We start from the raw sequence: 11,053 nt of genomic DNA, 5'->3' as shown, positions 1-11,053 counted from the left end.
TTTTTTGAGCTGAACACAAGGGAAGATATTTTGAAGAATGTCAGTAACCAAACAGTTAACTGGAGCCATTGACTTCCATAGAATTTTTTTCCTACTATGGAAGTCAATGGCTCCAGTTAACTGTTTGGTTACTGACATTCTTCAAAATATCTTCCCTTGTGTTCAGCTGAAGAAAGAAATTCATACAGGTTTAAAACAACTAGGGTGAGTAAAGGATGACAGAATTTGTATTGTAAAGTGAACTATGCCTTTAAAATACATTTTTGTAAGAATGCGCTGATTATATTGTATTTGCACATGCTGGTGAAATAAATGTTTTAAGAAATGTGATGCTTTACTTGATATTTATCTAATGTTCAGTGTGTAAGCTTAATTACTAGTATGTATTTGTCTTGGTCAACTTGTTATCCACAGACTACATTATGTAAATTTTTTTTTTTTTTTTTTTTTTTTTACAATAAATGCCAACACTTATAAAACTCACAATGGGTAGCCAAAGGGATCAACACAAACCAGGTATCAACTATTAAAATATGTAACATGTAGCCTAAATGTCCACTAATCAACATCACAGTGGACTTTATGTGCAATTGTTTTAGCAGCTCACATAAATCAGTTGAAATAAGAGAGACGGTTGTAGAATTTAATCTGTTTTATTGTCAAGGCTGAACAGCCTTCAGTCAAATTGAGAAAATGACAATAGTTGTGTACAGTACATTACAGCAAGCGAGAAGTCGGGAGGCACTGGAGTAAATATTGAGATGTGCAACGGAAGCTATGAGCAGGTTTCCTCTCTGATTGGCTAATGCCTCTGACATAATAAACGGATGGATCCGTACTGGAAATAAACTGTTTGATCAGACATTGAGAGTTTAAGTTGGTAATCTATGAGAAAGAACAGCTCTGGAGAAGTGATTATTAAAAGTGTGCTGAACGTTCAGTGGTTAGTGAGTTGTGTCTGCTGGTGTGCTTATCATGCATTTCATCTACCTGCGAAATTCCCCTCTGTGGAACAAAGAACAAACAAAATATGTATTGTTATGATTACACTTGAAATATTTGCAGAATGATCATGATATTCCCATTTTACAAAACATTTAACGAGATTAAAGATATGTTACCCAAAAATTAAGATCATGATATTCCCATTTTACAAAACATTTAACAAGATTAAAGATATGTTACCCAAAAATTAAGATTTTGCCATAATTTATTTACCGTCATGTAGTTCCAAACCTGAGTTTTTTTCTTCTTCTTTTGAACACCAAATAAGATATTTTGAAGAATGTTGGTATCCAGAAGGCACCCATTGACTTCCATAGCATTTTTTTTTACCAATTATGGAAGTTAACTGTCTCTTACCAACGTTCTAATGTCTACTTTTGTGTTCAGCAGAAGAAAGAATACAGGTTTGGAACAATTTGAGGTTAAGTAATGATAACACTTTTATTTTTGGGTGAACTATGCCTTTAAATGAGACTTATGGTTGATTTTACGTACCTATTTTTCGGGGCGTGGTCGACGGAGTCTATCCTCGGCTGTTGGGAAGACGACCAACGCCAATCCGGTCAATCGGGACGCTGACTCGTCGCCGCGGCAACTCAACTACCTTCCTGCAGACATAACGAAAAGAAACCAGACACTTCATTCAGATTGCTGCCTAGTTGCGCACTCACAAACGTGGATTGCTGTTTTTATTTCCTTTTCATTCACATACTGCCGAGTGGAAAGACACGTCAGGATTTTAAAAAGGCGAGTATCATAGGCCTAATGATTTAAAAAAATATATATGGAAGACCCTTTCTGCAACATTTCATGCAATGATTTGTCTCAAGGCTTAAATGCCCTAACAGTAAAACCGGCCACTAAATCATAATTAAGAGTCAAAATTATGACAAGTCACATGCTATGTCACAGTGATTCTGCCAAGTTAGCCATGTTCCTGTCTGAAAACATAGTTTTTATAACCCTTCCCCAACCTTGCCCTATCCATAACTTGTTCTATAAAGTCAGAGGGAAATGGTAGGTGACTGATGTAGAAGCACCAAACCCCAGTAAGCCTAAAAATAAACTGTAAACTTGTCCCTCAAATCTATTTATTGGAATGTTCCAGAATCAACAGATCCAGGAACTTGTTGACCTTGGTGAAATCACCTTCACCCTATTAAGTCATAATAACTTAGTATGTCTTAATTATGGTTACCCAAGTACTATTTTTTTTTCTTCATGTGACTGAATTGGGCTTCTATACAAAATTTAAAGTCATGTTCATGCTGTGGTATGCCTAGGCCTACTACATTACATTTTCTAAACAGAGAATTAGGCATATATGACAGCACACACAGGAAATACTTTTTCCCACAAAAGCAATGGACAACTTGCACTCAGTACACTCAACTTGAGCTTCATTTCCAATGTGATGAATGAACTGGAATTCGTTGAATGATTTTTAAAAACTTTTTTTCCATCAGTATTTCATTGAATGATTTTACACAATGAAACAATGATTATATATATTTAGTTTAGTTATATTTAGTTTTATATATATATATATATATATATATATATATATATATATATATATATATATATATATATATATATATATATATATATATATATGTATAGTTATTATTTAGTTTCTATTAGTAATAGCTTATAATTTTGCTCCAGGTGCCAATCTATTTTTGCTCTATGGATAGCTGTATCTCTAATTTTGCAGCTTATGATTTTCCCATTTAAGATGCCATTATACTGTATGATATCACACTTTCTTTAGAAATTGTAAAAGTCTAATAACAGAATCCAACATTTGCTTTCGAGATGAATATCTTGACTGAGGATTCACAGTATGGAATGGTTTCGTGAGCTTTTATCCTTTGTTTATCAGGCTCATGTGAGATGGATTCGGGTGTTGAGATTTGATAAAGCATGGTGTGGTGCTTTTGCTGCTGTTCTTGGCTTCTGTCCTGATTTTATCAAGTGCTGAGGATCATTCAGATAGAGCCTTGTCAGAGCCTCAGGCCATGCTGAGTTACACTGCGTGTTCCGTCCGGCAGGAAGATCAAATCATTCGCAGAGATAAAACAGTTTTGATCATTGACTGGAAGTCCGATGCTACAGTCATCAGCACAGTTGGACTGTCCGTTCCCGTAAGTCAGTATCAGACACTTATTATGTCATACAAAACCTCAATCCACACCACGGTGACTCCACCCAAGAAATAGAAGTATCTTTAACTGTGGGCTACAGACAAAACATTAATTGCACTTAGTGAACTGTAAAAACACAAACATGCTCACACAAAACTATCAAGCTGTGAATGACTTGAAAGCCAATGAAAACTGTATGCGTTTGAGCCTTGGCCAATCAAAGCTACTTATGGTTCATCATCCGTTCGGGATCGCAGCAATTCAGAAGGGTTTTGTATGTTTTTCCTACGTGTTTTGCAGGGTTTTAGACTTAAAATTCCCTTTAATTGTAGTTCATGTGGAATGCTGTTTGAACGCAATTTACGTCATATGAAAGATCCATAATTGTATATCTTTTTCTTAAAGATGCGTTATCATGAACATTGAATGTAAAGAGTTTTATCTCTAAAAACAGATTAGCTTATAATGCTTGCATATGGGGCACAGCCGCGTATACAGATAGCAGCCATCTTGGAAAGAAGTCTCAACAAGTGCTGTGCTAAGATGAACTGTGACTTGGAATCTCATATGGTCTATTGCTTCCGGAAGAAAGCACTGAATGCAACAGAGAAAATAAATAAATAAAAATAAAAATGTCCATGTAATTAGATTTCACAAACTTAATTCCTATCGACCAGCTCACTTAGCACAGCGTTCGTGGCTTGGCTCTTCAAGACTTTTTTCCAAGATGGCTGCTGTCTGTGTACATGTAATGTACTGTCTTTAGAAAGTATATTAAACTGTTTGTACACTTACAAAGTTCTTAATGCTTCGGTTTGCATAGGGACCCTCATTATGCTACCGTGTTAGTGTGAGGCTATTTTGAGCCTTGTTAGTGGTAATAACTAGCAATTTAATTTGACTTACTCTGTGCCCCATACACTCGCATTATAAGCTTATCTGTTTTTAGAGATAAAACTCTCAGCATTCGATTTTCATGAAAACGCATCCCAGAGAACGATCTTACTCGGTGACCATGTGTTAATTACCCCTGGTTAATTTTTCACCGGAGTTGTCCTTTAAGTTAAAACTATCCTTGTTCTGTCTCCGTTTGCCGCTCCTTTTTATTAACAACACTATCTGAAAAAAAGTGTGTTGGATTCACATGATTTAATTGTCTACATTGGTCCCACATGAATCAATTAAGTTAAACATAATTTGTTCATGTAACTTCAACATCATGGAATTAATATATTTTAAGTGACCCCATTAAGTTGTTTCAAAGTGAATTTTATATGGCTCCCTGACATGATTCACGCATTCAATGTTGATTCATTCATTTATTCACTTCAATTTCATATAGTTTAATGTTATACAACTGAATTATAATACTGCACTAGCTAGCTGACAGACCTTTAGCTAGCAGTAGCACACATTAGCAAATTTTTAATTGTGTGATGTATTCTGTGTATGTGGAAAAAAATCTAAAAGTGAGTTAAAAAAAATCACATTGTTACAGAACACCAATAATTTTGACAATTTAAAATTTAAAATATATTAAAAATGTTAATATTTAAACTATTACTATAATAATAATATTGTGAAATATTTTAATTAGAATATTTATTATTTTATTATTTCATTATATATTTTGTTATTTATTCCTGTAAATACTTTTCACTTCTTTTTCCAAACTAAAAAGAAAAGTGTTTCCTCTTTCTCTTGCTCTCTACCTTTGTTTGTTGCTTTTGGGATCCATGCTGCTGATTGACAGGCGGTCAAGAGGTGTGTTGGATCCGGGGAAGCTCCGTTTCCTCTTGGTCTCGATGACATCGTTCTCCAGTCGGACCAGCTGGTCGTGCAGGAGGTGTTTAGCGCTCACGGCTCCTGAGGTCTTCTGCTCGGTTTGGCCTTGCTGGACACCGCGGCCCTCCACGACAGACGATACCACATACTAGATCATAATGAGGAAATGCGCTGTAATATTCCGTTTTCAAAATTGTCAGTAAATCACAGTATTCTCAAAAATGCTATTTTCCTTGATGGATGGTAAATCTAACACAAATTTAACTGGTTTTGCATGGTTTCTAGCTGAACATGGTTTTTACCTTTGTCAAGCTGGTTAGAGCTGTTAGACCATCTTGGAATATTATATATTTATCATGAACATATAAATACACACACATGCATGTATATATATATATATATATATATATATATATATATATATATATATATATATATATATATATATATATATATATATATATATATATATATATATTAATATATTAAATATTGATAAATATATACAGTAAATATTTTTTAAATAATTTACATGTGTGTATTGAAATTATACATTATAATTATAGTAGACACATTATAATTATAGTACACATATGTTTTATGTAAATACAACATTTTATGGACTATTTTGGATGTGATTTATTACAGTTCATTGTTTGACAGCACTAATCATTATATATATATATATATATATATATATATATATATATATATATATATATATATATATATATATATATATATATATATATATATACATACATACATACATACATACATACATACATACATACATACATACATACATACATACATACATACAGCCTGTACACCTTAGAGATGAACTTGTCTGACAGGTAGCTCATGTTCATAAGTAGACGGCAATGGTAACCTCCTGTGGTGGCTCTCTAGGGGAAACCCCACTGTATTTATAGAGCACTCAGTCTGATGACAATTTATATCATCTGTCACTTGTACCAGTTTATCTCTTCACATACATGTGTTGTTTGAAGACAGGCAGAGTGAAGTTCCCGTACAAGACACATACTAATCTAACTTTAATCTCTCTCTGTCTCTCTATTTATATATTTGTATACCAGCAAGACCTGAACTTACCTCCGGTCTTTCTTGGGGTATGTGAAGACTTTCCACACTGCAGTGGAAGAAGGTCAGTGTCAACAGACCAGAGAGCAGCACACATCCACAACCCAGCATCTACAATACACAATAATCTGTTTACTGACAATCATACTACCATTAAAGTGTTTAGGGTCGGTCAGATTTTTACATGTTGCTGTAAAAAAGTCTCTTAAAAGTTTGCATTTATTTAATACAAAAACAGTAAAGCACTGATATTGTGAAAAAGTATTATATTTTAAAATACCTTTATTTATATATATATATTTAAAAATATATATAATTTAGTCCTGTGATATCAAAACTGAATTATCAGCTTCATTACTTCAGTCTTCAGTGTCACATGATCCTTAAGAAATCATTCTAATATGAAGATTTTCTGCTCAATAATCATTCATTATTATTTTGAATATTGAAAACAGTGCTGCTTAATATTTTATCTGGAAACCAAGATACATTTATTTTCAGGACTCTTTGATTAATCGAAAGTTCAAAAGAACAACATCTGTCTGTCTGTCTGTCTGTCTGTCTGTCTGTAGATCTATCTATCTATCTATATATCTATCTATCTATCTATCTATCTATCTATCTATCTATCTATCTATCTATCTATCTATCTATCTATCTATCTATCTATCTATCTATCTATCTATCTATCTATCTATCTATCTATCTATCTATCTATCTACTTACAGTGATTCAAGTTTTTTTGTCTCTGTGTCAGTGCTTTGTCAATTGAGCATGCACACACACACTCCAGCTTCAGCACCGTGTTGAATTACTGTGATACAGGGCGGTGTTTACATTCATCCAGACTCCATCTGTGAAAATACACTCTGACTGGGCGGTCCAGCAGCCGTGAGAGTGTGAGAATGCTTTTAACACACACCCTCTACACAAACACATGAACTCAGCCCAAACACACACTCTGACCTGCACCCCTACCTGTGTGTCCCCAAAACACACTCTTAACCAAACTTGCAAAAAAAACTAAAAAAAAAAAAAAAACATCCTCATGGCATGTTAATGTCGTTTTGCATCACTTGAGCAAATGTTTTATAGTGCTGATTCATTTATCGCAATCAATACATTTTATTTAAGAGAACTCCATTATCTTAGTTCTTTAGTGCTTTTGTTTTTATTATTATTTCCAAAACCACCTTATTCAGATTAGGATGATGCACTGAATCCTACATTTTGACTGCCGTCTAATGGCAGTTGTGTTGAATTGCAGTGCACCAGCACCATTAAAAATGACATTCAAATTTGTGACACTTTCTTTTAAACATAATTTATTTTTGAAAGTACTTTGAAGTACTGAAGTACAATAATTAAAAAAAACTTTACCACAACTAATAATAGGTTACAGATAGATAGATGGATAGACAGACAGACAGACAAAAATATGAACAATGCTAAATGTTATATTTTTGAACTTTTTATTTTATTAACTCTAGCTTTTAATAACTTTTTTTTTTTTTTTAAATATAACACATTTTCTCACCAAATATGAAAATCTGCAACAGTATTTCTCTTAGAAATTATTCAAAACTCTTTTTTCAGGATTTTATTGTATCTTTCCGAAATGCACTAATAATGCATTTTCACTTTTATTTGACCTAGAGTGTCCCATCCTCAGCATTTCAGGTCTGGTGCACCGCGACTAGGGAAATGCATTGTCCAGCAACATGGGCTAACTTTAGCATTTTCCGTCCCCAAAAATAAACAACTCCTGCCATCTCCCATTGCCCACACACTCTTCACTGGACACCCTGCATGCGCACAGACTCGCTCTCTCAAAGACACTCAACGGTTCTCTGATATCAGACATGATTTGACACCTCTGTGTCACTATTGCAGCAATGCAACATCAACAGGATGTTTCCGATACTGGTTCATCCGTAACCCTAGAGCTCAAACAAATTCACAGTTGCTTATCAAACAGTAGATTATATACCAACTAACCAGGGTTACTCTACAACAATCCCTAACAACTGTCTTTAAATACATCTTCAACACCTGTCTGCTCACCTTTCCACCCAAACACACACACACATACACACAGCCCTGTAGGAACAGGCAGGTTGGTCTTTCTCCAAGGCTCCTTACCCTTAATCTGATTTGGTTTCAGTCACACAGGGACGGACAGATGGACACCGTGCAGTTCCTGGAATTTCTCACGTTCTCTGCCTTTGCTGGTTCCTGCTGTTGTCTTTCCCGGTTTTATAGGCTCTCGTCGGGAATCTCCACTCCAATCGGTGGTCGCGATTGCTCTGACATCATTTCTGCAGGTTTTCCACTGTGGCTCGCCCTGAAGCCGCTCTCCCCAACTCTCTCATCCTCATTACGATTACAAACTAATAGCAGCCCCAGGGAGCAGCTGGACACGTTTGAATGTGCGTGTACGTGTCACTTCTGTCTCTTTCTGTCCTTCTTTCTTGGCTTACACGCACATACGACGGTCAAAAGTGCCTGGAAGGTCAGCTTCTAACTGACAACCTGCTGTGTTTCCACAGGTTTAAAAAGTGTGTGTGTTGGAGTTCAGTATGTGTAGGTGGTTTATCTCTCTCTGGCATACAATCCAATCTCTTGTTTATAAACTATTGTATCTGGCCACATGAGTATGTGTGTTAATGGTCGTTGATGACATCTTGTAATTCACTCAACAAGTCTTAACAGGGGAAAAGTGCATAGATTTTTCTCTGTCTGAGAAAGTTAGGTGGCGTTAGGTTGTGAAGAGTTCCCCAGCAGACTGCCTGTTCTCACACTATATTTATCTGCACACACAGAGCTCATCTCTCTTTACTCCCACTGTTAAATAAAGAGCAGACCAGGCAGGCCTGTCTACCACACCAAAATTTCCACAGAGACCCTACGACGATCCCTCTCTCGCTCTCTCTCTCTCTCTCTCTCTCTCTCTCTCTCTCTCTCTCTCTCTCTCTCTCTCTCTCTCTCTCTCTCTCTCTCTCTCTCTCTCTCTCTCTCTCTCTCTCTCTCGCTCTCTCGCTCTCTTTCTAACTCTCTCCCTCACTAAAATGTTTTGGAAAATCAGAGGACACCAAAGAGGGAAAGCCAGAACACGTGCATGTGTATGAGCGTGTGTGTGTGCAGATATAATCAAAAGATCTGTGCCTGTACAAGACATTTTTTATTTCCCTTTCATCAAGAGGCTTAATCAGTTAAGTCAGTTTCTCCCCCTAGGAGATGTAAAAAAGGGTAATAAGACAATAGACAGCAATTGTCATTTGACAACAGCATACAGTAAAAGTTAAGAGCTAAAGTGATAGTGGATTGCATAGCTTATTTAGGCTTGGATTAATTTGATGAAAAGAGCATGACTTTTGATTGCAGACTTTGTGCAAAAATCCAAGTACACTTTGATACTTCTTACTCGAATCTTTTGAAAAAGGAGGCACAAGTAAGATTACTGGGGTCTGAGAGGGAAAAAAAGGACACTTGAAGTCAAATCTTTTGATCGAAAATATTTAAAAAATGGTGGTTGTTGATTGGATGGAGGCAGTTGTGAATAGGAGTTTGCAGTTAATTTGAAGAAAGGGTAGAGGTTTATTAATATTAATAATATCATTTTTTTATTTATATAGCGCATTTCCAACCCAAGGTCGCTTTACAAAAATAGGGTTAAGTAACAGAAAAAAAAATAAACATCAACATCAAAGCACAATGCCAATGGTCAGTCCACTTTTTTTTCTTCGTTCAAGTGTCCAGCATGCATCACTAGAAAGACGTCTGTTCTTTTCAATGGAAGATCATGACATTGTGATTAAAAAGGTTTAAAAAAAACATCAACCTAAAAACGAACATATACATTTATCATTTTCAATTCATGCTAACATCTACATCTAGCACTGCGCTCTAGCATCTGAGCACTTTTCCCCAGTTAAGACTTGGTGAGTGAAGTACAAGATGTCATCAACGACCATTAACACACACACACACACACACACACACACACACACACACACACACACACACACACACACACACACACACACACACACACACACACACACACACACACACACACACACACACACACACACACACACACACACACACACACACACACACACACACACACACACACACACACACACACACACACACTCATGTGGCCAGATAGATTAGCATAGCATTGCTTATGAATCATTCATTAGAATCTCTTCAGTGAATCACTTGATCCAGTTTGCACAACCTGAATGATTCACTCACCAACAGACTGAACTCACTGACTCAATGGTTGCATCCAAAATCACATGCTCTCTTGAGTAGGTACATATTTAGAATAGGTCATTACTTCACAGCTGCTAAAAAAGTCAGTTCTATATAGTATGAATGTGTCATGTGACCTACCAGCGTCAGTTGCATCACTTCACCTACATTTACAAATCCTGTCCTGTTGCCTCGTGTTATAGTAAAGTGTCCATCGTATGCACACTTCAGAATCTTGCCGGAAGTAGAAGGACATCCTGGAACTTTTTGCCTACTCAATTACTGTGAATTCGGACATATTTGTTTTGTCACATACTGTTTTTCGCCTACAATATAGTAGGGAAGCATGCACATTTTGGAATATTATAAGGTAGTAACATCTTGGGATGGAATCACATCACTTAGTGATGTTCACATCACTAAGCTATATCATACGGCGTTAACCTTGAAATACAGTACATATTATTTTTTGTATATTCATATAATTACATAGTGCTTTTGAAAGCTTCTGTCTCCAACTGCAAACAGGGCAAACAGCAGGAAAGACTCCTTGTGATTCACACAAGTCCTGGAATGCTTTTATTTGTCAAATATGCCACTGAGTAAAAGGTAACAATAATTTCATTATGGGTGACCTAATCTGTTAATATGTTATTTATTAATTTCTTTTGTCTAATAGGCATGATACAGAAAGTGACCAAGATGAAGAGAAAAATGAATTATGGTATGAGAAAAGTGAGAGATTAAAA

At 35.7% G+C, this 11,053-nt stretch overlaps 1 protein-coding gene across 1 annotated transcript; it reads right to left on the bottom strand.

Moving 5' to 3' along the window:
• Positions 1-452: 452 nt before the first annotated feature.
• Positions 453-8,426, bottom strand: ostn (osteocrin). Its single transcript, XM_067451652.1, has 5 exons — positions 8,184-8,426; positions 6,054-6,152; positions 4,865-5,085; positions 1,501-1,613; positions 453-1,005 (listed from the first exon to the last, which is right to left on the bottom strand). The coding sequence occupies exons 2-4, from the start codon at positions 6,150-6,152 to the stop codon at positions 1,529-1,531; spliced, it is 405 nt and encodes a 134-aa protein (XP_067307753.1). The 5' UTR covers positions 8,184-8,426; the 3' UTR covers positions 453-1,005; positions 1,501-1,528.
• Between the last annotated feature and the right edge of the window lie 2,627 nt (positions 8,427-11,053).

Source organism: Pseudorasbora parva, chromosome 8 (genome assembly GCF_024679245.1).
Source record: "Pseudorasbora parva isolate DD20220531a chromosome 8, ASM2467924v1, whole genome shotgun sequence".
Taxonomy (NCBI): domain Eukaryota; kingdom Metazoa; phylum Chordata; class Actinopteri; order Cypriniformes; family Gobionidae; genus Pseudorasbora; species Pseudorasbora parva.
Note: the sequence above shows the minus strand (reverse complement) of the source record. Positions and strands in the feature narration are given on the sequence as shown.